General features: G+C 39.1%; 1 protein-coding gene across 13 annotated transcripts in view; it reads right to left on the bottom strand.

The window, feature by feature from the left end:
- Window positions 1-2,136: 2,136 nt before the first annotated feature.
- The window catches only part of LOC136835029 (uro-adherence factor A-like), a 123,204-nt gene continuing 97,693 nt past the window's right edge, over window positions 2,137-27,647 (bottom strand). For all 13 annotated transcript variants that reach the window (XM_067098102.1, XM_067098094.1, XM_067098104.1 and 10 more), the window contains one exon: window positions 2,137-8,015. In XM_067098102.1, coding sequence (XP_066954203.1) covers window positions 2,794-8,015 — 5,222 coding nt within the window. In that variant the 3' untranslated portion in view covers window positions 2,137-2,793. The remainder of the gene's footprint in view (window positions 8,016-27,647) is intronic.

Genomic DNA, 27,647 nt, shown 5'->3' on the forward strand with positions numbered 1-27,647 from the left:
ATCCAGGCTGTTGATGCTGTCTTAGAGCTCTCCCATCACCAGTTGCCCAATCCAGTGACCCTCTTATTATTAATAATAAATAGTTTAAATAGTTTAACCACACCATCGAGTTGAATTTCTCATCTGGCATCACACGGCTGGCCTGAAGGGTCCGTTCTTAATGAATATACAGTACTCAATATAGTGGAACTCCTTTAAAATTTAATAATGGTTCAAATTGAAAACATTGAAGATTCTGATAAAATTTCTTTCAAGGCTTTGTTGACGATATACAACGCTGGATGAATTATACGATTGCTAGATATTTTTGAGTGTGAGTACTGTTATACATTCAGGAACTGGGATGTGTGGGTTATCAGTAAATACTCATGGGTCAGACAAGTGTGACCATTTCATTAACAGTACCCTTTTCTCATACTTGGCATAAGCCATAAACATCTGCTTATCACCATTTTAACCAACTGGCTCTACACATGAGTACAAGATATCTGGTATATATTTCTTAACATACAACCTGAAAGATGATTCAGTGACCCTTTAACTCATAGAAATCGATTACTTAATGCCTTAGTGAATGAGAATGGCACTTGATCCATCTATATGCGACTTGCCTTACACTATGAAGACATTCAGCTGATTTCAAAATCATCTAACAATTTTTTTCATTTTTTCTATTTGAATTTCAGGAAAGGCCTTCCTTTGTTCCCAGTTCTTCATGTATACTGTACAGGTTCATTTTTTAATTGAATTGAAATAAAGCCCAATACAGTACACAATGATAAACACAACATGAAGATCACACCTTTTAGTTTCCCAAGCAAAAAAAAAAAGGAGCTAAAACCCACTGCAGTTACCATATTGCCCAGGCTAAATATCAGCAAAAAAAGCTGTTCATGAAGTCTTCTCGTGAACTTTAATTATATTCATATTTATACAAACTGACTTTTACAACAGGAATGCTTTGAGCAGTTTGAACACACCAAAATTACTCAATCAGTATTGACTCTTGATGGACGGATGTATATACTGTACCTTGATCAACTTTCTTGAGTCACTGCACAAAAGAACCTGCTCACAAAAACCTGACCAAGGAACAATGCACTTCATCAAACTATGCTGAACATATTACATTCAGCCTTCATAAACTTGCATTGTAATCACCATAAATGTAATTACTGTATTGCAAGATATGTCAATAGTTTGTTAACTCTATAGCTATGTGTATAATATATACAAAACATTTTACATCTGTCATGTTTTTATATAAATACTATCAAACTTTTCAAAGTGATTATCCATTTTTAAGTCTGTAGTGCTTGCAATCCTGGATCATAAGGGCATTTTCAAGTTAAAAGAGGAACTGGGAGAAGCAACATATCTCTCTGGCAGAAGATGCAGTACGTATTCCAATCATGATGAAGCTAAGCTAAGCAGTTTTATTTGTAGGGAAAAAGTGGAATAAAAGAACTACAATCACTGATATAAAATAATAACAACAGTTTGAAAAACAAACTATCTTTTTGTTCTACCATAAAACTAGATTAAAGAAATATTGCACTCTTTTGTAGCTCATAAAACTTCAAAAAATAGGCATCTTTTGCACAGTTTAGACTAAAATATTTACTTCCTCTTAATTTCATCACTACACACTACACAAAAGCAAGCACCATCTGCCCATTGAAAACCTAATTTTTTACATTGGTAAAGTGACTAGTTAGATTCATACTTACAAACTTAGGTGTTGAGTAACAAAAATGTCACGAATAAATACAGATTAAAAAAGTAAACATATACAAGAATTCCATTCTGCAAAACTATAAAGTAATACATATAGCTTCCTTTTCAACTGACTGAGATTACTGAAAAATATAAGTAACTTCATTTTTTTTGCCGCACATTAAGGACAAAAAAGCCATTATAAGTGACCTATTTTTTTTTTTGCCTCACATTAAGGACAAAAAAGCCACTGTTAAATGCACCCTTACTAAATAAACATATAACAAGCCAGACTGCAGTTTGCTTACTCTTGTGATCTTTTGCTTACTCTTTGTGATGAGGTTGAGATTAAAGGAAAAGTTAAGTATCCAGGAGAGCTTCATGGCATAAGCAGAAAGGATACAATACAAAACTTATATAAAAGAGACTTCTAATTTATTTCACATTTATAGAAAATATATAAAACTATATACAAAGATTTGTACACTCCTTTTACATAAAGAAATTATTTGGTAAAAATAGAGAAAGGGCATTCCTTTTTGATGAAACAAAACTTACTTAAACTATATTTCACAACTTGAAGTATAAATGTATAGAAACCCTTCCTTTGAACCTCACTATCCAAAAGAAATTATTTCCTCTGCACAAAAATCTGTTCAAACTTTTGTAAAGGAATGGTTCTATACAACACGATACTACAGCTAAACGTCATTCAACCTAAATGTTAAACAAATCACTGGTTTTGGTTGTAATACCTAAGTGATCTAACATAAATTTGTTCTTTTGGCACTGGAAATGAAATCAAAAAATAAATTTGGTACAGAAAACACAATCCACACTGACAACAGTAGGCAAATCATTGCATACATACAGAGATCTTCCGTATACATATACTGTACAGTTCTAGCATTCTTGATGCATAAAGGGAAGTTTGTACATTTTCAACAAGAAAGCCTAATGCCACAATAGTTCATAACAAAAAAAAAAAAATCAACATAGCATATCTTTCCAAGACCTATGGCAAAAGGACATCTACACCACCAAAATGATGGATCTCTGAAAGTCTAGACTTTTCAATTACCTTGGCATATTGAGTGTTTTTGCAGGACCAAGAGAAAGTACATCACTTACTCCCCACTGTTGCAAGGTCATATGTCCATTTCTCAAGTTTTCTAGAGTCAACACAGGAATGCCAACCACACCTCCAGCACCACGATTTTGCAAATTTGTTAAAGGAAGGAAAGAACGAATTCCAAGTGCTGCCATGCGCTGAACATTAACTGGGTTTCTTAAATCAACTAAAGGTATAGCAATATCACCCGCAGATAGGTGTATCTGATGAAACTGTTGATAATGATGTTGCTGACCCTTCTGGGTTGAAAATCCAGCTGTACATAAGTGGCATTTGTAAGGCATACGGGACTGTGTGTGTTGCTGATGGACACGACTGTGATCTGCTAACAATCCTGCAGTTGGGAAGGATCGATCACACTGGTTACAGTAGTGGCGGGTACTTTGAGAACCACTTGAAGGGACATCTTGGGTAAGATCGACTGTAGGAGGACGAGGGGGACGTTCAACATTATTGGCATTAGAGCTGCCCCTGACAGGAGCCTGTGGTACAGCAAAACCATCCCTGTCTCTCTCTCTAACACTGGCTTCTCGTTCTCTTTGAGTTGGAGGGTGAACAGATATGGCAGATGACAAATTCAATTCTTGTGCAGTGGGTAAACGGCGATCGTCACGGCCTCCACCTGCACCCTCTTGCCGTTCACCAGCTGCAGGAGTGACAGTAATACCTCGTGAAGCTAAGAGATTTGCTACAGTCCCTGCATCAGCACCTCCTCTCTCCCCACGCTGAGGTTTATCATTTGCTGATGAAGTTCGAACACTTAAAGTAATAGAATCACTCAAATTTATGGTTGATTCTGAAGTTGTTGGGGTTGTACTACCCCGCTGATTGGATCCTGATCCTCCTTGAACATTTGCTATTACTGGTAACCCATCAGCTCTATTTGCCACTGCAATTATCTGACACTCATTGTCTTTTTGACGGGATGGTACATTAATATCTTCGCGCCTTGCATTCTTATTTGGTGAATGACTTGTAGCACCTAAAAGTGGTCTCTTTCCAGTACCATTTTGTTGCTGAGGACCACTTGGTCTTTGCCCTTGATACATGCCTTGGTGCATACGTTGTAATGGAGGCATCATTGCGCCTCTTCCCCCCGGTGCTGGCATTAAAGGAGGTGGAAGGATTGAAGATGTTGGAGGTCGACCTGGCCCACGAGAGGGCTGGAGTAAAGACCCCTGATGTAAAGGTGGACGGCCAATCTGACCCATAAGAGGAGGACGGCCACGAACTCTCGCTGGCGGGCTAGGACGATATGGTAATCCAACACTTGGAGGCAAAGGAGCCCGCAAAGGACCAGCCATGTTTGAGTTTGCCATATTAGTACCAGACAAATTTGCATAACCACCTGTCCCTGTATAACCAGCTCCCTGAGGCCACTGGTTACCATATCTTGACATCATACCACCCACACCAGCCTGATTATTTGTGGTTGGTGTCATCTGACTGCTAGTTGTAGGTGCCATTAAATTATTGGCAATTGTAAGCCGAGGTACTCCTGCTTGCTGTTGTTCTTGTTGTAGAGGAGAAGTGGCGGGAGGTGTCTGGCCCTGCATAAGAGCTGGTGATGTAGCCTGTGTAGGACTAGTCATAGGGCTTGTTGCAAGAGCCCTAAATGAAGTATCAGTTGGGGGAGGTGTTGGATGGCCCCCAGATGATGTTGGTGTACCTGAATTGGAGCCTCGGGAACTCAGATGGGATGGTGTTCCAGGACCTCCACTGTGAGGGGATGGTCCACCACTGAGGGGTGACCCCTCTACCTGTCCTGGGTGTGATCCTTGAGGTTGGCCACTATTATTCAGGTATTCAAGTTCAGACAGTAAATCACTTGCAACACCAGACTGTTGCTGTTGCTGCTGCTGTTCTTCCTCAGTCAGAACTCCCTGAACCTCGCCTGGGTGTCCTTCAACATTATTTTGTGCCTGACCAGAGTAGGTATCATTCAGACATAATTGTTCAAAGCTTCCTTGTCTGTCATTTTTATCAGGAGACTCTTGTCCTAGAACAGCTTGGCTAAACAAGCCATCTTCTCCATTACCTTCATTTACTCTCCCATTTACTTCAGGATTTGTGCCATCTTTGTCGCCACCATCTGCAGTGTATTCAGGATTTGATGTGCCATCTGCACCACTTCCCCAACCACCTTCACCACCAGCGTCAGCTGATGTAGCGCCAGCCATAGCTGCTACAATTCTTGAGCCAGATTCATATTCACTAAACCAGTCACTTGTTGGGAATGACTCAAACTGAGGCTGGTATGTTGAAGGTGGTGCTTCACTTGGGCCAGCAGCACCAAACCCAAGGTCTTGTTCACCGAAATTATTATCAAATCCACTGTTACTGTTGCTATTCTGGTTATTATTACTCCGAGTATTATATGGTCTGTGTGCCTCCTCCTGATGTGGTGGAGCAGTGCTATCTTCTTCCTGATCCTTTTGGTGATCTTCGTGTCCCTGCTGAGATCCCTGCTCCTCCTGACCCAATTCTTCTTGATGTTCATCACAGTCATCCCTAGATGGTGATGATTCACCTGGATTTTCTTCAGAGTCCTTCTGAAGATCAGCAGCCTGGTCTTCGGCAGTCTCTCCACTACTTTGCTCTTCTTCAGCAATGCTACCTTCAATCCCTTCTTCACCTTCCCCTTCCTCCTGACGTTCCACTTCCGATCCTTCTCGTTCTTCTAAACTCTTATGGCTCTCACTCATGCCCTCCTCGTTACTAACAATACGTACTTCTCTTCTTTTACGACCTCTTCCTCGCCCCACTTTGGAAATTCTAAGTTTCAGTTTAAGCTCTGAACTTTTCTTCTTTCGGCGGGTCTCCACCTTGTTTCTTTTGTAGGCTTCAGGATTAACTTGAAGCAAAATTACTTTCAGAGTAGTTTGTTTAACGTGATTTAAATGATGTTTCTCAAATTCTGTCGCGTTTCTGAACTGCTTTATGCGACAATAAACACATCCAAAATATTCTTTCCTTCTATAAAGTAGTTCTTTAGGTTTAGCACCTGATGCTGCGGTAACTTTTGGTCGAGGGTCAGGTAATTTAGATAATACTATTCCCTTTTCCTTAATAAAAGCTGCTCGAGATCGGGCAACTGATTTTGGAGCTGCTGTAGCAAAATATTTTACCTGGTTCCCAGAGGAATAAAGAGAAATTCCCTTTGCTCTTAGAGATGCAACTTCTAAACTGTGAGATGATGAAGGTACAGCCTTGGTTTCTGTAGTAGGAGTTGCAGTATCACTAGATTTTGAAGGTCCCCCAACTTCTGATGGTGAAGGAACCTCTTTACCTTGGGAGGATGCTGGCTGAGGGCTGGCAGCTGATAAAGAAACTCCCTTTCCTTGAAGGAGTGATAATGGTGAACTTGCAGATGAGAGAGAAACACTTTTTCCTTGTAGAGACTCTACCTGAGATTTAACTGTTGCAAAATGCTTGGCATGAAGGGATGCTGGCTGAGAATCTGTCTCTGATGCTGTAGAATTTTCTTCTTCTTCAGAAAAATTGTCACTAGCTGAGTCTTCCTTGCCTAGAAAAGAGGAATCAGCTCCAGCTATTGAAATGCCCTTGGCCTTAAGAGATGCTAAGGAAGATTCAGCACCAGTACCAGATATTGAAATACCTTTAGCTTGGAGTGAAGCTAGAGGGGATGCACCACTAGATAACGAGCCTCCTTTTGTTTGAAGGGATGTATCAGCACTCGATATTGAAATGCCTTTTCCTTGAAGGAATGATAATGGTGAACCACCACCAGATTTTGTAACACCTTTCAACTGGAGAGAAGTTTCAGCTCCAGATATGGAAATGCCTTTTGACTGTAGATATGATAATGGAGATTCACCCTCAGAGAGTGAGTTTCCTTTTGACTGAGGAGAAGAATCAGCACCTGAAATTGAAATGCCTTTTGCCTGAAGAGAAGTTAAAGATGAATCACTGGCCCCAGATATTGAAATACCCTTTGACTGAAGAAAAGAAAAAGATGAATCCCCCCCTGAACCTTTTTGTTCTCCACTTGATATTGAAATGCCCTTAGCCTGAAGAGATGAAAGTGAGGAATCACTACTGCCAGATATTGAAATACCCTTTGCTTGAAGAGATGTTAATGAGGTATCACTACTACTGGATATTGAAATTCCTTTGGCATGGAGTGATTTTAAGGGTGATTCTCCACTGGAAACAGAGACACCTTTTGTCTGAAGTGATGTTAAAGATGAATCTCCAACAGACCGGCCTATTGAAATCCCTTTAGCTTGGAGAGACGATAAGGATGAATCCCCTCCAGATATTGAAATCCCTTTGGCTTGAAGTGATGATAAAGATGAATTTCCTCCAGAAATTGAAATACCTTTGGCCTTCAGAGATGATAAGGGAGAGTCACTAGACTCTGAATTTTCTTTTGCCTGAAGTGATGTCAGGGAGTGATCACCACCTGATACTGAAATTCCTTTGGCCAAAAGAGATGATAATGATTCACTACCAGATACTGAAATACTCTTCCCTTTGTTAGGGGTTTCCTGGAGTTTATTTTGGTCCTCAGTACTGTCTTTTCTTTCACGTTGTTGGGCCCTATTAGCAGACTGAATAGAGGCACCTACCAAGTGGCTAGTAGTGATGTGCTCAGTGAGAGAGCTCTGACTAGGAAACACTGCTGGACATGAGTGGCACTTATGAACATGGACTTCTGCATGGAAGAGTGCCAAGTGGTCACGAAGGAGTTCATCATCCTGAAATGCTGCACCACACTCCCAGCACTTCCCTTTCTCGCCTGATATTTGGTTACTTACAGTCTGCTTCTGCTCAGAGCAGACCTCTGAAGGCTGGGACTGATCATGGGGACGATCATGCCCTTCTTTGTCCCCTTGTTGCTGCTGGTCCTCCTGCAGTTTTTCTCCGTTTTGTTGCTGCTGTTGCTCCGAGTTCAGCTGTGACTGACTTTGAGATTGGCTTTGTCCTTCCTGTTGCTGCTCAGAATACTGGTAGTTACTCGGACTGTAGTATTCCTCTCCTTGATAATATTCGTTTTGACTTTCAGTAGACTGTTCATAATATGACTCTTGATCATATGACTCCTCCTCTTGCGGATACTGATACTCAGGATAATATTGATCTTGATACTCTTCACTCTGATTATACGACCAGCTACTGTTTGTTCCGGTGCTTGACAGTTCACCTGTAAAACAAAACATGAAATCCTCCAATTAGATAATGACATTCAAGAATAAAATTCAGAAATACAACTTAAACAAAAGGGAAATAACATGATAGCATTTACAATGGTTAATCAGCATTCACAGCAAATTAAAAAGTAAACTGTAACATCAAGTGGCATCTCAATCAGACCATTAGGTTTCAACAAAACTCAAACCATACTGGCTTAATGGAACAGCCTTTAGTAAATTCATATACATGTACTGTATCATTATAAATATAATTAAAAAATATATCAAAATTTGTAATTATCACTGATAACTCCTTTAAGTATTAAGACCTGCAGGAAAGACTTGATAGTTATTTGACCACAAAAAAAGTTAAGTATACCTTAGTTTTACCAGACCACTGAGCTGATTAACAGCTCTCCTAGTGCTGGCCCGAAGGATTAGTCTTATTTTACGCGGCTAAGAACCAACTGGTTACTTAGCAACGGGACCTACAGCTTATTGTGGAATCCGAACCACATTATAGCGAGAAATGAATTTCTATCACCAGAAATAAATTCCTCTAACTCTTCATCAGCCGGCCGGAGACTCGAACTCCGGCCTACTGAGTGATAGGCCACAGCTCTACTGGCTCGCCCAATGAAGAGCTTGTTTGACCACAGGTAAAATTCCAAGACTGTAAATGTAAAACTACAACTTGGTAGCAAAAGTCCACAGGTGCCATTATACCAAAATACCCTTTCATTCTCAAAGCTTTAAAATTATGGAAAGTAAACTGCACAATGTAAAACACTTTGTAATGAGCTGTAAAAAATAATACTAGATGCAAAACATTCTGCCATGCAAAGCTAATTTGTTCACAAATAACTAAAAATAACTAAATACCACATTAGACCACACAAACTAACGCTTAATAATCCTGCTTTTCACCTAAGCTTTACCAGCTCCAAATACTTATTTAAAGCAGATATCAGTGCTTAACTGTGAACTAAGTGTTCTCCACTATTCTTATAGGACTAAGCCAAACAGGCCAGCTAAAAACTCACTTCTAAATAAAATATTCAGCAAGGATGAATATTTTGTTGCATCTCACATATATAAAATGCATTTTTGGATTTTGAAGACGGAAGTGGAACAAATGACAGGGGGGTTGAAAGGGGAGTATGGCGTGCATTTAACCAAGGATGAGGGTGTCTGGGTAAGTGAGGAGTATGAAAGGAATGTAATAGTTCTTTGTACCGCACACTGAACCAGAAAAAGCTTATGACAGTATGACAGTATTGGCAGAGGGCTCAAAACACGAACCCCAGTAGGAAAAATTAATGTAATGAATAAATTATAAAACAAATATTCAAATAAAACCAATAACATGAAATGAGACTTAAGTGAGCCTGCTAAAAAGAAAAGGTACCTTGGTGCCAGGGATTAATAATAAGGTCTAGGATAAGAAATTTAATAGCATGCACAGTTTTGTCCCACAATGTGAAGTGTGTTGATGATTAATAATAAAGGTAATTTATTGGCAGAGATTAAAAGTTTTAATGAAGGAAGCAAAGCTTGTGTTAAGACTATGTAGAGGGGAAAGTGACTGGTTTGGCATAACTGTTGGTCGGAGACAAAGATGGATTATGTCTCCATCACTGTAATATCTTAATGGAAGAAGTGGTGCAAGAAGTCAAGAAAAACAAAATCGGATGTAAATACAAAGTTGTCGAGTACCCATATGAGTGGTGAGTAGCATAAAATAGATAAATCTTGTTATTAATAGGGTAATGACTAAGGACAGTAGACAGAAACTCCAGAAAGTAGTGAAAGAGTCGTGTTCACTCAAGGATAAAGTAAAGAGTAAATATGACCTAATGTAAGGTTACTGGGGTTAATGAATGCTAGAAAAATAAAGTGATGAATGTTAATATAGATGAAAGAATGGACGCAGTTGCTTCATGCAGTCATTTTGGAGCAAATATAACAAACAATAGTATAATGAGAGAAGAGGAGCGTCATCAAATGAGTAAAGCAAGGAGAGTAGCAGGGTGCGCGCAAATGATTGGGAAGGGACTTGGACAGTCTACGGACGACAAGCTGGAAGGTATGAAGGTATTTTTGAGCCAACACCTCTGTGGATGAGATACCGTTGAACGCGGCTAAGAAAACACGCAGCTCAATAAGGAAAGCAAACCAAAAGAAATAAAACCAATAAACGATGAGACTCAAGTGAGCCTGCTCAGCAACTGCTCAACAACGTCTTGCCAGGGATTAATAATAAGACCTAGTTTAATACATGAAAGATGTTTGTTCAGCAGCTGAAGACCAAACAGGGAAACATCCAAACCGCTTGTGCCATTACAAAGGAAGAAAAATTCCTAGGACAGACAGGTCTCGAAATCCTCAAAATCTCACTTTGCCAAATTTTGTGCATTTGAAGAAGACTGCGTGTTTCTCAAGACTTATGAAAAAAAAATGAAATTTATTTTTTATGCTATAATTCCCATTAGTAATGTAATGTAGTCTTAAAACTCTTTGCAACCACCTACTTCTCTCTCTCTAAAAAAAAAAAAATGAAAAAAATAGAAATAATATCCCAAGGACCTTTTTCTTAATCAGGCATTAGATTACCAGTACCATGGCCTTTGTTATGACTACATGGAACTTGCCAGGCCGTCACGGCCATACGTAGATGACTACAAGCAAAAGGCACAGTATCCAAGAAATGATCAGTCACGGCAAAGCTTAAATTTTTTTTTTATCAAAAATAAGAACTAAAATGTATCAATTACGCATACTAAACCTGATGCCCTACTGAAACTAAAACCCAGTCTACAAAACAATAACCATGTTTCCTTTCTTATCTTCTTGTTTAGGATTAGAAAACTGCGACAAAATTCATAATCACACGCCAACTTCATATGATATAAAACATATGGCCTTATTTATTTTGTATTCATACTGTAATTAGTTTTGAATAAAAATATTCGATCGACGGATGCTGTCGGTTTGGAATCTACTTTGTTCAGTAACTACAAACCTACAAGCTCCCCTGTTACGAGACAAAGGAATAGCAGTTCCTAAAGATTAACGACAGGAATTTCTGTTATACATGGTAACGAATTCTCTTTCTCCCTCTCCACTAAATTCATTTCCTCTCTCTCTCTCTCTCTCTCTCTCTCTCTCTCTCTCTCTCTCCCTACTGAATTCACTTCCCCCGCCGCAGTATAGACACTATCCCTGTCCAACTCCACTCCACCCGTCGAGATAAATTGAGGAATCCAGCACAGGTTCCAATTCGCGATTAAATAAATTAGTATTACTCACGCATCTTTATATTCCACTTGTGGAATTTGCCGTTACCAAAATGAGAAAAAGTAACGGCATCAAAATTCAGCATCAGTGTTCACGTAAGTCACGCGAAATTCACGAGGATGAAACATAAATATTGGGAACATCTTTGGCAGCCTGCTAGCCTTTGCTTCGCCAGCGTTCAATATGCCTATCCCACACACTGGGACACACGAGACTTTGAACGTTACACCGCACGTGCTTAAGGTGTCTTTTCTGCAAGAACGTCACCGTGCATGTTTTCCTGTGGCTCTGGCACATAGCGATATCAAGTGGATAGATTCTGAAAAGACCAACACTTCAAAGGTTGGGGCTACTCTAACTCACGGCTCTTCCTCAACGGGGAGAAAAACACCCAGACTCGCACTTCAGGGTGTTTTCACTTAAAATCCTACTCGAGAGGGACGAACTCTAATTGTAAGAGAGTCCGAGTACTGAACGTAAACTGAATTTCTCTCTTATTAGTTACAGTTCAGAAACCTTACATGAAAACTCAAAAATTACTTAGTCGAGACAAATCCTTCAAGATGTTTACATGAAAATACTATGACTACGGCACAAATAACCCAAAATAACAATACAAAAATAATAAATTTAAAATGCTTGACCGTTTACTGATATTAGCCATCACGAGAGTCAATTGGATTTCAGGAGAATTAAATATTTAATGAAGGCTGGTATTCACATGGCTATTTCGTCCAGATAAAAAAAAAAAAAACCATTGAAACAGCAACAGAGTAAATCATAAACTAAAAAAGACAAAATAACAGACGGGGTATAGATGTTTTTATAAAAGTCTGGAAACAAAAACTTAAACATCGCGTTTTCTTGGTATGATGATTAAGATTACAATAGTAGATGAGGATATCCTGCGAGTGATAGATGTATTACATATCTATTGATTATATATATATATATATATATATATATATATATATATATATATATATATATATATTATCACATACACAATTGTTCTGTGCATTAGTAGAATTACTAAAAGGACCTCATTCAAACTGGATGGTATCTAATGGAGTATTTATTCAGAAAAAGTTACAAGCTTTCTTGGACAAACAGTCCACATTATCAAGTATCCGTACAAATTATCCAGTTTGAATGAGGTCCTTTTAGTAATATATATATATATATATATATATATATATATATATATATATATATATATATATATATATATATATATATATATATATATGAGAGGCAGAAGGGGGAGAGAGAAATGTTTATACCAATAAAAGGGAGAACCGAAGGTCGTTAAGAGCTGGGTTTCATCTCCACCCGTTTACGTAAGCGGGAGATATTTAACTGTAATATACCATTCTTCCGTTCTCCCTTTCGTTTTATATACACACACACACACATATATATATATATATATATATATATATATATATATATATATATTAATATAAATGGATATAAATAGATGTATGTATGTATGTGAATGTTCCACAATAACTCTGAAATGCACTGAGCAAACTTTCAACCAAACTTGGTCACTAGTACCATATGACCCTTAAATATCTTCTGGAAATAATATAGCTTAGTTTTACCAGACCACTGGGATTAACAGCTCTCCTGGAAGGGCACCGAAGGATTAGACTTATTTTACGTGGCTAAGAACCAAAGGGGCAACAGGACCTGGTGGAATCGAACCACATTATAGCGAAAAGAATTTCTATCACCAGAAATAAAACGGAGATAGTTCTGTTCGTAGAAGCTCAACCAACTTAACAAAGGGCTCCGTGTCCGTAACTTAGTAACTAAAGAAACTCTACAAGTTTATCATACCTCATTTCATTATACATATGACTTACTATCTGGAAAAGAATACTGTGGAGGGGGTAAGACATCACTGGAACCAAAGGGGGTGGGTGTGGGAAGGGGATGACATATAAAAATAACTGAAAAGACAAATATTAGTGTCTTATCCATAGTTTTTGAGGTCGCTGAGATGAACAGTCACACTCCTGATGCCCTTAAGTCCAAGTTCAGCCCGATAGGAGGGAGGGGGGTGAGAAGGGGTGAAAAATAAAATGTGAAAAATGACAGATATTAGTGTCTAATCCATAGTTTTCGAGTTTCTGAGATGAATAGTGACACTTCTAAATGAGAGAGTAGAGGGGGTTAGGGAGGAGAAAGAGGGAAAGAGTGAGGGAGAGTTGGAGAGAGACTTTATCAGTTGTAATTCAGAGTTTTCCAGGACAGCACTGGTCAGCTAGTGTGTGTGTGTGCGTGTGAACATCACCAGAGGTAAAAATAATAATTGGAGATGGGGTGTATGTACTGACTGGTTACAAATTCATTTCCAAGCCATTGAAGAAGGACAGATACATAGTGTTAGAATTCACAATGTATATACTAGATAGTACTGGCAAACATACACAACTGTTTGAGACTATGGATCCACCCCTGACAGGTGTCAAAGGGGAAGTGGCGACAAAACTCATTAGGGCTAGTGGTAGAAATGAAAATGTATACTAAAGGGACAGTACCCACAAACATACAGACCACAGGAGGCTACAAATCCACACCTGACAGGTGTCAAGGGGGAGGGGCAAAAAAAAAAAACTCATTATTACTACTGTCCCTGTGCTGTGCTTGCAAATATGATAATCCTTTTTCCATAAATCTCTACTGCCTTCCTTCAAATTTAAACATGTCACAAATTTCCTTTGAAATTATGGGATCAAGTTTATACATGCCTTGACTGGTATTCATGTTATGACCACAACTTTATCTTAAGAAGTCATATTCAATTATATTCCTTTCCCATGCATTATTAGAATATGCTATCTTTTCACCCCTTCCCAGTTGATAGCATGATTGTTCTCACTGACATGTACAACAATTCCGTTGTTCAATTGTGCATATCTCACATATTTTTTTGTGCTGTTCTATTCTCTTTTCCAGAGCTTTGCTCGTTTAACCAATATAAAAGCTGTTACAGGACTTGCATGGAAATTTATATACACATCCTTTAGTACTGTCGGAAGAATTCTTTTTCCAAACATGTTTCATTGTTTTACTGTTCTTAAATGTGACATTAACCCCAGAATTCTTAAGAAAATGAGGGACATCTTTCATATTTTTATTAAATGGTAATACAAGCAAATTTCTTGTGTACTAAGGTTCTTTTTTTGTTTAGACCGAGAGTCTTTATTGTCTAATACACAGGTTATTTCGATTTCTTGCCCGTATCGTAATAATCTTTCCATTCCATTATCAATATATTCCGAGCTACATTATGTAATGTTCTTAAAAACAGATGTGAACACTGACTTCTTAACCTTATTGCTTTGACCTGTAAATAATATTTCACATAAGAAATATTATTAGACTTTCTGTAAACACTGTATCTAAACCCATTATTATTTCTACGTATTGGATTTAACTGTAAACTGTATCTAAACCCATTACTATTTCTACGTATTGGGTTTAATTCTATGTATTCTTTTTACTGTCAATTTCCGTTTCAGCGCTGAAAGGCCTCACAGGACCCAGAGCTGGCCTTTGGGCTAAATTCTATATTCTATTCTATTTCTACGTATTAGGCAATCCAAAAAGGGTAGGCACCCATCCTATTCCATTTCTTAGTGAATTTATTTGATAGTACTAATTGATTTAACTTGTGGAAAAAGTTATCTGCATTTTCGTTCACTGTCCATACACAAATTATACCATCAACATACCTGAACCATGCTACATTGCTTGGAGTGATTTTAAAATATTAAAAAAAAATCCATATGCAAATTATTCAACACTGGAGACAGATGGTTTCCCATCACCATAACAAAATTTTGTGAGTAAAATTTCCTACTGAATTAAAATTTACATTCTCTTACACATAATTTAATCGGTTCAATTAAGAGTATTCTCCTAAAATGGGATATCCAGCTGTGTGTTCTCTAATAATTCCGATAAAAACTCCAGCAGATCGTCAACTGGTACCTTCGTGAATAGTGATACTATATCAAAACTCACAAGCCTGCATTCATTGTTAATCTCTACTTTATTTAGTTTACTTATCAGGTCCACATTATTCTTGATGTCAGCAACAGAGATGATACCAACCAACGGGCTGAGAATATCCACTAGGTACTTTGCCAGATTATGTGATGCGGAACCAACTGAGCTAATAATTGGCCTGGCCGGAAAATTTGTTTTGTCAGTTTTTATTGTACCATACAAACACGGTAGCGATGGCGAGGTCACACACAACTTTTTTTTATTAGGCTTTCGTTTCCTTTAAATAACTGTTTCACTTTCCTCGTCAAATTACTCTTCACTTTGTCTAACATGTTTTTATTTAATTCTTTGTACGCGTTATCATCACTCAAAAGACTATCCATTTTTTCTATAAACTCAGTTCTATCCAAAATTACCATTTTCTAGTTTCGTCAAGTGTATGTTTTAATTTTTTTCTGTTCACTGATGGCAACCATAAACCTTTTAAGGGCATTTGTGGTATCTGACTTTTCATATTTCCATAAATCAATCCCTTAACTATGCTCACTGCTTCACTAGTAAGATTACTACATTTTTTCCGGTTGCACAGTCCTTTGGTAATTTCTACACTGTTCACATCGCCAACTGACAAAGCAGAATTGAATCTGTAGTGTAAGGCACTAATCACATTTCTAACCAGGTGTTCTTTCGATCAACAATTTCATTCTATTACCATGTTTACATTTAAGATCCCAATATACTTTTCTCATTTTCATAATGCAATATTCATGTAGGGGCCTTTCCACTCTGGTGCTACCACAATCATCCCTGAAAATAAGGAGTAGACAATGAAGCTGTAGAGAGCAGTGGCATCACGTAGCTAGCAGCACCACAGCCTTGTCCCTTTAGTGAGGAGTGTGGGTCTATGTGCTACCTTTCCAATTCTAGACAAATTGAACAGGCATGAGGGTGCTAAAACCACAACCTGAATGAGATGTCCATGGGGCAGCATTAATGTGGTGCTACAAGATGTGTAACTTGCTACATGCAAACTGGCCTAACTTTGCCGGGAGCACAGTGAAATGAGAGTTCAAAGAAAAAGTTTCTATGACAGCAGTTGATCACTGGCTTATGGAACCTTTCTCTTCTAGGTTTATGTACCTTGTCTTCAAAGTATGTATAAAATCACTGAAGTTCTTTACCAGAGTTACCAATTGCGTGTTGAACAAAGTAAAGGAATAGGCAACATTAAGGAACCCTTATCGGATTAGTTACAGTATTGATGATACAAGATTTTGAATGTAAAAAATGACTGACAGGCTGCTTGCTGCATAAAGGGACAAAGGTGGAGCTTGCTCTCATTCAGTCAGAAACAGAAGACGAGGCTCACTGACAATCAGTAGTGGGAAGATTCAAGTTGTGAAATTTAAAGAGCAATGAAACCTACAGCAGGTCTGATACTGATGGGTCTCTGCCTGAGTCTAAAAGTCGAAATCTCTGAGTAATAATAATTAAGAATGCACTGCTAATTCTTGAGACACAGAGAGAATCAAAAATGCTAATCGACTGAGAGGCATACTTGAAGCAGTGTGAAAGGCAGTCTTTCCCAGCATTCTGTTAAGAGACGTCTTCGAAGTAATGTGAAAGGTAAAGTCTTTCCCAGCACCGGCTTAAGAGACTTTCTGAAGCAATGTGAAAGACAAAGTGTTTCACAGCATCAGGTTAAGAGACGTCTCTGAAACAATGAGAAAGGTTAAGTCTTTCCCAGCATCCAGTTAAGAGACATCTTTGAAGCAATGTGAAAGACTAAGTCTTTCCCAGCATCCAGTTACGAGACATCTCAGAAGCAATGAGAAAGGTAAAGTCTTTCCCAGCATCCAGTTAAGAGACATCTTTGGAGCAATGTGAAAGACTAAGTCTTTCCCAGCATCCAGTTAAGAGACGTCTCAGAAGCAATGTGAAAGATAAAGTCTTTCCCAGCATCTGGGTAAGAGACATCTCCAAAAGCAAGTGAAATGTAAAGTCTTTCCCAGCATCTGGGTAAGAGACATCTCCAAATGCAATGTGAAAGGTAAAGTCTTTCCCAACATCCAGTTATGAGACATCTTTGAAGCAATGTAGACAAATCTTTGAAGCAATTTCAAAGATTAAGTCTTTCCCTGCATGTTAAGAGACATTTCTGAAGCAATGTGAAAGGTAAAATCTTTCTCAGCATCCAGTTAAGAGATACATCTTTGAAGCAATGTGAAAGAATAAGTATTTCCCAGCATCCAGTTAAGAGACGTCTTCTAAGTAATGTGAAAGGTAAAGTCTTTCCCAGCATCCAGTTAAAAGACGTCTCTGAAGCAACGAGAAAAGTAGTCTTTCCCGGCATCCAGTTAAGAGACATATCTGAAGTAATGTGAAAGGTAAAGTCTTTCCCAGCATCCAGTTAGGAGGCATCTTTGAAGCAATGTGAATGACGAAATCTTTCCCAGCATCCAGTTAAGAGATGTCTTTGAAGCAATGTGAAAAGTAAAGCCTTTCCTGGCATCCAGTTAAGAGACATCTCTGAAGTAATGTGAAAGGTAAAGTCTTTCCCAGCATCCAGTTAAGAGACAGCTTTGAAGCAATGTGAAAGGCAAAATCTTTCCCAGCATCCAATAAAGAGAAGTCTCCAAGGCAATGGGAAAGGTAAAGTCTTTCCCATCATCTAGTTAAGAGACGTCTCCTAAGCAATGTGAAATGTAAAGTCTTTCCCAGCATCCAGGTTAAGAGGTGTCTCTGAAGCAATGTGAAAGACAGAAAGTCTTTCCCAGCATCCAGTTAAGCAATGTCTCAGAAGCATTGTGACAGGTGAAGTCTTTCCCAGCATCTGGTTAAGAGACATCCCAGAAGCAATGTGAAAGACTAAGTCTTTCCCAGTATCCAGTTAATAGACATCTTTGAAGCAATGTGAAAGACAAAGTCTTTCCCAGCATATAGTTAAGGGACATCTTAGTCTTTCCCAGCATCAAGTTAAGATACATCTCAGAAGCAATGTAAAAGACTAAGTCTTTCCCAGCATCCAGTTAAGAGATGCCTTCAAAGCAACATGAAAGGAGAAGTCTTTCCCAGCATCCAGTTAAGAGACGTCTTCAAAGAAATGCGAAAGGTAAAGTCTTTCCCAGCATCCAGCTAAGAGACATCTTCGAAGAAATGTGAACAACTGGTAAAGTCTTTCCCAGCATCCGGTCCTTTCACAGCATCCAGTTAAGAGATGTCTTCAAAGCAATGTGAAAGGTAGTCTTTCCTAGCATTCGGTTAAGAGACATCTTCGAAGCAATGCAAATGACAAAGTCTTTCCCAGCATCCAGTTAAGAGATGTCTCTGAAGCAATGAGAAAAGTAAAGTCTTTCCTGGCATCCAGTTAAGAGGCATCCTTGAAGAAATGTGAATGACAAAATCTTTCCCAGTATCCAGTTAAGAGACGTCTCTGAAGCAATGTAAAAAAGTAAAGTCTTTCCTGGCATCCAGTTAAGAGACATCTCTGAAATAATGTGAAAGGTAAAGTCTTTCCCAGCATCCAGTTAAGAGACTTCTTTGAAGAAATGTGAAAGGTAAAGTCTTTCCCAGCATCCGTTTAAGATATGCCCTCAAAGCAATGTCAAAGACAAAGTCTTTCCCAGCATCCAGTTAAGAGATATCTTTGAAGAAATGTGAAGGGTAAAGTCTTTCCCAGCATCCGGTTAACAGACTTCTTCGAAGCACAGTGTAAACAAAGTCTTTCCCAGGATCCAGCTAAGAGACGCCGTCTTCAAAGCAATGTGAAAGAATGAGTCTTTCCCAGCATCCGATTAAGAGACGTCTCCAAAGCAACGTGAACGACAAAGTCTTTCCCAGTATCAGTTAAGAGATGACTCTGAAGCAATGTGAACAACAAATTCTTTCCCAGCATTCAGCTAAAAGATGTCTTCGAAGCAATGTGAAAGGTAAAGTCTTTCCAAGCATCCGGTCAAGGGACACCTTTGCAGCAATGTGAAAGACAAAAGTCTTTCCCAGCATCCAGTTGAGAGACATCTTCGAAGCAACGCCAAAGGAAAAGTCTATCCTAAAAGGAATCTAAACCATTAATTATGTTCAAGTGGTAGAATAATCGTGCATCTGGGGTTCAGATCATGGTAAAGCAATGTTAGTGATGAAGACCAACTTCTAACCCTTGGAAATCGAGCCTCGACATGAATCTTCGGTATTAGGAGGTACCCCTGCAGAAAAATGGTGCTACTGTTAAGTCACTTTACTGGATCGTTCAAGTAGAGACTGCTGGAAAACATCTATACGGGTGATCGTTTACTGAAGATTGTACTATGATGGATACCAAAAGGAGAAAAACAAGCAATTTTCTCCATCGCTGATCCATTTTCCTGTGCTTTCTACGATGTCAATTTGTAGAATCATGCTGTCGATGTGTCTTCCTTAACTCTGTAGTAATAAATCAATTTTATTACTTTGTTTACTTTCAAGTCTCATGTGTCTAACATATTCTTACGCACTTCTCAAGAACCATCTTAATGGATAGGTATACTGTATAAAATTTTAGGCCAATGGCCAAGCGCTGGGATCAATGAGGTCACTCAGCGCTGAAAGGGAAATTAGGAGAAAAAAGGTCTTAAAGGTGTAACAGGAGGAAAACCTCGCAGTTGCCCTATAAAATAATTGTTGGGAGAGTGTGGACAGTAAGATGGAAGAAAGATCTGAATGGAAGTATAGTATAAATAATGAAAGGGCTTGAAGCTAGGGGCCGAGGGAACGTTGCAAAGAACCTTAAGTAATGCCCACAGTGCACCGCATGAGGTGCACTGACGGCACTACCCTCCTACAGGAAAGATCTTTCTTAAAGAGGCACGACGTCAAATCATCGTCAAAACTAATAAATATGAAAAAAATAAGTTTGTCAAAACTAACAACCAAAACGATCAAATCTCCAACAAAATTAAAGGGAAAATACTGCTTACAACAATCAAAATAAAACTTGGCCAAGGCAACTAATAAAGTACATAAAACCAAGAACAAACCAAGTGCAAAAGCAAATCAGAACAAAACATATACCCAACAAAACCATTTCTCTCTTTCTAAAGAATATAAATAAATAAACAGGAAAGCCGAGACCATGCATTCCGGCCCAGTCTGTTTACCCATTATGCATTATGGAATTATACCCTAACCATTCCCCAGCTCAGCTTTAAACTCTCTTTGCTATATCAGCCCCCTTGCATAAAAAATAAAAAAACGTTAAATACCTTTTGGATGTTTTTATGTTCTTTTCATTTTAGCAATAGCGCGCCCGCGGGAAAGCAAACACACCAACGCACATAGTGCCCTAGTATTTAACAGGTTGCAATGCTCGTTAAAGATGCTGTGCTCTTTAAACAGATGTCACGGTCAAGGGCCGAATAATCTTATTTGCAGAATATTTCTCATTAATAAATTACCGTTTTTCTTGGGGTCGTTTCAAACGCAGATAGCTACGCGGGTGGCTACCACTCCATTCTCCTTTCTAGACGGAATATTTTGAACACATGACTACTGTAACTGAATTGCAGTGAAAAGGTTATTAAATGAAACTATTATTAATGAAGGTTTGTCTCCGATGTGTCTCCCCGTTCTTCGTTCCGTTCCTGGCATGTTAACCTCCCGATTGGCCTTCGAAAATGGCTCCAACCTGCTTCCTAAGAAGTCTAACGCATCGGGCAATGTACCACAATGAGGTCTGTAAACCCATCTCAGTATCGACGAAAAGAATTTAGATGATAAACTGAGGAATACTCCTCCTCTTCTTACACCGCCAAATTTCGTCATATCCTTCTTCCTTTTGTATTCATCGGATCTTGTTCTTTTCTTTTATTTTTTTTTCCAAAACTGCTGAGGTTATGGTGGCTTCCTCATGGTAACGACCCATTCTTTTACCTTTCTTGATAAGGACTGAATTCTGCATTCCGATATAGTCTCAAAGTCATCAAAAGACTGAGCAAATGTGTTCAGGAGTTCCAAGTCATCGAGGCCGATGACATGCAGGAACTCAGCGACTATTTCCGCAATTATTCCCTATCAAATCCTATAAAGTCATTAGCAAATCGGCATTCGCTCGTGTTGGCTAATCATTTGATCATGCAGTGACCTGGAAAAGTTTCAAACCTTGTCTCTCTTACTGCCATTTGTAAGTGCTGAATTCTTGTGAAGCAGAGATTTCAGACGGTTATTGCTTATTCCAGTGATGGAAAAAATGCAAAGGTCTAGATGCGAAAACCGAGTGACCTTGAAATCACACACTAATCTTCGCCATGATGAGCGTCTGCCTTTCTTTAGAATTCCTGCCAATTAAGGCCGCAAGCAGCAACGTGATTCAGTTTAAGCGGCGCCAGTGTCCTTGATATGTTTTACTGTACCTTTGGATCTGTTGCTATTTAGGACGTGTCAAAACTGCTGCAAGAAAAACGCTTGAAATGAGTGCTAGTGAGCCACACGTAAAAAGGAAAAAAATGGCAAAGGTGAAAAACGAACTGCGCCGATGATGGAATACCTTACACAGGTGTCTGGTTCTCAGGAGTCGACGATGTTAATCACATTCAATCGACTTACAGCAACAGAAGAAGATAATCTGCAATGCATATATACAGTAAATACACTCCCTCATTAAGTGGTCAATGGTGGTTGGGTCAGTCGACAGACAATGTAAAATATTAAGCAAAAAAATTTAGGGAAAGTCATCAAAAATTTTGGTCTAAATCAGGTTGCCTGTCGTCTCCCGTAGACTTTTCCAAAAAGACTATGTACTGTCTCTCTTAAGACGGGGCATATATTAATAAACGTATTAGTTCAGCGACGGACAATATGTGCGCTCTTCAGCGAAACGCGAGAAAACCATCTAGAATTTAAAACAAGAGCACAAAAACCTTTTGCTCTAATCAGCAAGAACACCTTATGACACCAATCAGAATATCAAGCAAAACTTCGTTAGCATGAAGGCGGTGTAACACACTGGCGTTTCTCAGCATCTTTTAGCGATGATCATTTTTCATAGTTTTGTACAATCTAAGTTGCGTATGCTCACTGCAGTGACGACGCACAAGAGAGAACTTCGATAACTTACTTTTTCACTCATTATGCTAGTCTGTGACGCTATTAAAAGGAATAAATCCATAAATCACTTGCTACTTTTGACCAGAGTAGGGCGGCAAGATGCTAAAAGATGCCCAAAACTTTTTGGTATGACACCCCCTTTACGCTCCCATCATGATCTTCACGAAATGTTCTTCCAAGTGTGCATGTGTGCCTTTTTTTCTGCTGTAATCTCAAGCGTTCCGCGAAATTCAGAAGGCCCCTAACAATACTACCGATACAACAAAGCCATATTTTCAGAGGGATGATACTTCAAAGCTGACCATTGGTGAACAAGAACAGCTGCTTATCAGTTACAAGTGTATCTACATGGGAGATGCAGGTGTGGGATATCACCAATAGCGACGGAAATAAAAATAAGGCTCTCTTGTGATGAATGGGGTCGATGTGTCGTTCGCTGCTCAACAATCAGGTGGACGGATCCGCCGGAACAACTGCTTGGCAATGGATTCTATAGCAAGTATTACGTCGCAGGCGAAATACGATACACGGTGCCCTCATGGAAGATTCGTACCTCCGGTTTGACGGATGGTGGGGGCGGATTCCAGAATCTTCTCTTTGTACGGGCAGTTACTTTGGAAAACCAGATCAGCCTCTCTACAGTTTTTGCTAAGACAGCGTCTTTCTTCTGTGCAAAAATCCCAGTACACTCTTAAACCAGCTCTTACTGATCGTTTATTCTGCCTGTCTCCCCGACGTCAATTTTAATTGCAGATGTTGCATGAGAATTTCATATCAGGCATCAATTTGCCTTTTTTTAAATTAAAATGTGCGTTAATAAGTGATGATTTACCTACGAATTTACGATTACAGGAAATAAACATTGTTTATTTTGAGCTGTTTATTTATTTTTCAACGTAAGGAGCTTTATTTTATCCTTAAAGTCTTTGTTAATTATCTGTGTGGTCTCCATAGTAAATTTTGTTCGCTTTGTTGATAACCTTCTGGATTATATATGCAGGCAGGGGCGTCATTTCAGATGTTTGTTGAGTGGCCAAAGACGGTTTGGCGAGAGAAGCGAGCCTAATCAGCTGTTTTTTTTTACTCTGAGCTATTTTAAAAGCTTTTTGAAGCACATAAAATGGATAGATAGATAGATAGATAGATATAACTTAAATGTGATGACACATTTGAATTTCGGTAGGAATAATGGAAAACCAGCTGCTGTTACTTCTTTGGACTAGGGGGGTGAGGGGGGGCAAGTTGAGGCTGGGAAGGGACTTGAGTCAGGGACAGTTGCCCCCCCCCCCAGCCCCTCCTAAATGACGCCCCTGTGATAATGCAGGGTAGAGGAACTGGGTCAGACGTGGACGAAATAATACAAATTCTCTCTTTCCGGACGCTCATGGGAATATATCCTCAGCCCTCTAACAAATAGGCTGCGACTGATGTATACGAGTACATCATAAACTTAAGCACATGTAGGTAACAGCGAAAATGGGCGTCCTGTATACACTGAAGGCTTATTTTGCCTGTTCTCATATGAGTAAAACATCTTGGAAAGGCAATCTAAGGTCTTTTTTCCCACTCAGATTCAAATTAAACGGATGGGACCAGCGTGTTTATTTTATCAAGAATTTCACCGAAATATCTCCAGCTACTGTCCCAGAACGTTAAACTATCATCCACGCATCTCAGCCAGATCATGTTTTGGGGTATGATACAACAGAAAATTTCTTTTTCAAAATAATTTATGTACTGGTTCGCTACAAAAAGGGGGGGGGGGGAAATTCCCGTAGTGCAACCAAATTTTTCATAAACGTTACCAGTGAAAGAATCACAAACAGCGTTAGTTATAAATAGGCAAACTAACTTTAACGTTTTATCAATGCCAAGGGAAAACGTCCCTCATATAATGGTGATTTCCTACTAAGAAATGCTAACACATCGGCAATCGTGATTTTAGCTAAAAAAATAGAAAAAAAGTGTTATTTCCTGTATGTTTGTGCACTTATTTTACCCCGTACAATTAATGTATATAGTGAATGAAAAATATTAATCGGAGCATATTAATATTTTTATATTATTCCTTCGTTCATGAAACAATCGAAAAAATGAACTATTGAACTATTCTCTCACTCCTCCTCTACTCAGAGAAAGGAAAGGCACTGGTATTTTAGGTCTCATTATTATTTTTGCTATTATCAATATTGTAAAATATCTTTTATTATCATGATTGTAAAATTATCCACTTTTCTATAAATCTCTAATAATTCTCATCATTACTCAACGAACGATGAACATCCCCATTTAAATATATGAAGGTTACAAAGACCGTTGAAAAGTACTGTTGAAGACGTATTGGTAAAAGTTTTACCAAACTTCCCGGAAAGTCCTATTTCCTGCTTCATCAAGAATGGAACGAAAACCAGAAAATATTGACGGCAATACTTTTATGGCGGTCATACCGTCCCATGGCAAGAGTGCCTTCTCTTCCTCCCACGAAAGGACTGTCCGTGTCAGAGACAATGGTATATTTAAGAGTTTGTGATGGATGGCGACTGAAAGACTCCTTCTGTGATGACCCTTTCTAGAAGTCCTATCTCCTTCCCAAGCCCAGACAAAGGTTCCTGTTGCTGAAGATGATCATTTAATGGGGAGATGATTTTCAGTGAGGATGGAGCGCCATATCAATAGTAGTTGTTTATATTCATTCCCTTCCCCCTAAGGAAGGCAAAAATGTTTCCGAAAATCTTGAGAGTTTGTTGTTATATTTAAAGCAACTTCAATATCCAACATTCTTAGGGTCTTATTATTATTATTATTATTATTATTATTATTATTATTATTATTATTATCAAAATCCACAATAATACACGAATGAAAATCCGCTATTTAACTTTCTTTTAAATGTAATGATACAGATAGTATCAATAGTATCGTTAATTATATATGAAAGGTGGCTTTCTGTTATTGGAACAGTGCTGTTCTTAAACCGAAAATGCTGGAAGCCCACAGTTCAAGAAAATGCAAAAGTCATCTTATTTTTAAGTTCCTCATTTTACAACTATCTTCATAATCACTTTTACGCAGCTGAATTTCTTACAATTCCAAAAGCGGAAATATGATTATATGTAATCATTACCAGGCAAAATTCAATACTGATTATTGTAATTTCACATATACGAAAAATTACAAAAAGAAGACAACAATCAACTTACAAAAGAATGTAACGAAAGGTGAAAGAGAAACACAAAAAAACAAATTATAATTTTAATAAAATTAAAATTACTTTTTCACCCCTTGCTCGATAGTAAGAATAATTTAAAACCTGATGTATGATCAGTTACATTTCTTTACACAAACTGGACTTTCTTCGAAATGAGAGAGAGAGAGAGAGAGAGAGAGAGAGAGAGAGAGAGAGAGAGAGAGAGAGAGAGAGAGAGAGAGAGAGAGGAGGGGGGAGAAACAAAATATGCAAACATGGATACGGATATTACCTTACAAAGTCAACGACCACAAAAGAGAAGAGAGAGAATAAGAAAGAAAAGAAACAAAGATAAATAAACGAACAGACAAAAATAGGATAAGAAAGAGAGAGAAAATCCATGACGCCAAAAACCCAATAAGATAAAAAGTATATAAATAGTGACAAAATCTCTCTCGCGAAGACCTAGAGTTAGAAAATTGGTGAATCTTTCATAATGAGTCTGGCGAGAAAATGTTGGAAATGGAAGTCTGAAAAATGGGCAGCAACAATCTTCCCGGATTCTCTTAGCTCTTCGGGGCTCTCCGTTGCAGCCGCCCAGCAGCTAGCAGCAGCAGCAGCAGCAGCAGCAGCAGCAGCAGCAGCAGGAAGAGGCAGCAGTCTCTCCTCAGAGAGAGAGCGAGAGAGAGAGAGAGAGAGAGAGAGGCGGCAATCTCGTCATTGTCGGAAGCCCACTTCAACTTCCCATCACTGTCAAAAGTAGAAGCAGAAAACTTCTGCAGCTTTTTTTAACAACCCCCCCCTCCCCCGCCCCGGTGGCCCGGGCCCCGTCCGTCCGTCCGCCCGGTCTCTCTGGAGGCAAACTAAGGATCATTTCTTTCCTATGGATCATCCACCTTGAAGCCTTGCTCTTTCCAGAAGCTGCTGCTGCTGCTGCTGCTGTCGCTGCTGATGCTGCTGCCACTGCTTGGCCGCTGCCGCCGCCGGCAGCTGCAACGGTGAAGTTGGGATCCAATTTCGGGAGCTGGGATCAAATTGGTCTTCGCAGCCTTATCTCCCCCTCCCCTCCCCCAGACCGGCCATCACCAAAGGCCCCACCCCAACCCCCTGGAATCCAGGTTTCCATGGCAACTGCGCCTGATCGATGCGTCGTCCCTTCCCTCCAAACATTTCATGATGAAGTTATTGGAATTATGGGTCCCAGGGAAGTAAAATACGAGACCCATTTTTTAATGGGCAGGCACTTTTGTACTTCTTTATCCCTTTCAAACAATGCAAGTTGTTAGCTTTGGGAAATAATGAGGAACTGACTTGAAATGCCAAAAAACTCTGACTCAAAAGGTAATTACGTTGGGTTGCAAGGGATACAATGTTGAGCTTCTGGGATACCAAGAGCTCAGAAATATTAAAGATTAGGGCTGCCGTAAAAGTAATGTTAGCAATTTGGGAAGTTCAGGCCGGCCTTATTAGTTTCCCAGCAATGTTACTGGCTCGCTCCTCTGGATCCCTGCATCACCATTGGTTGGCTGGAATCTCCAGCCACGCCCCCGACGGTTCCGCATTGGACAGAATTCCCATTACGAGGTTGCCCATTATTTTTCAGCCCTTATTGAACATGCTCGTGTTTTATCCAGAAGGAAAAAAACGCCAACAAAATTTTCAAAATTGTCGAGGATGGAAAATTCTCAGGGAAAATTTTTTGTTCTGGGTTAAAATTAATGCCATTCGTGCAGCAGTTCTGAGAGCCTTTCCAAAGCCCTTTCTGGAAATAAAGACTTAAAAGAGACTTTCTCCTTTCTTCCCTATTGAAGATGGAAGAGAATGATGCTCTCCACTCGCAGCGCCAGAATGAGGATATATTGCAGGATGTTCAGAGTCATTTATGAGCCCATTTCAGAGAGTAATGGCCTCTCCCTTCGACTGAGCCGTCGACGTTGACGCACATCACATCCCCTTTCTTCGACGCCCCCCAACCCCCTCCCTTCAATTCCCCCTCCCTAAAATTGAGCGCATAAATCTACCAGACGCCACAAATCGATAGGATATGTGACCGGGGTTG

Source organism: Macrobrachium rosenbergii, chromosome 54 (assembly GCF_040412425.1).
Source record: "Macrobrachium rosenbergii isolate ZJJX-2024 chromosome 54, ASM4041242v1, whole genome shotgun sequence".
NCBI classification, from domain to species: domain Eukaryota; kingdom Metazoa; phylum Arthropoda; class Malacostraca; order Decapoda; family Palaemonidae; genus Macrobrachium; species Macrobrachium rosenbergii.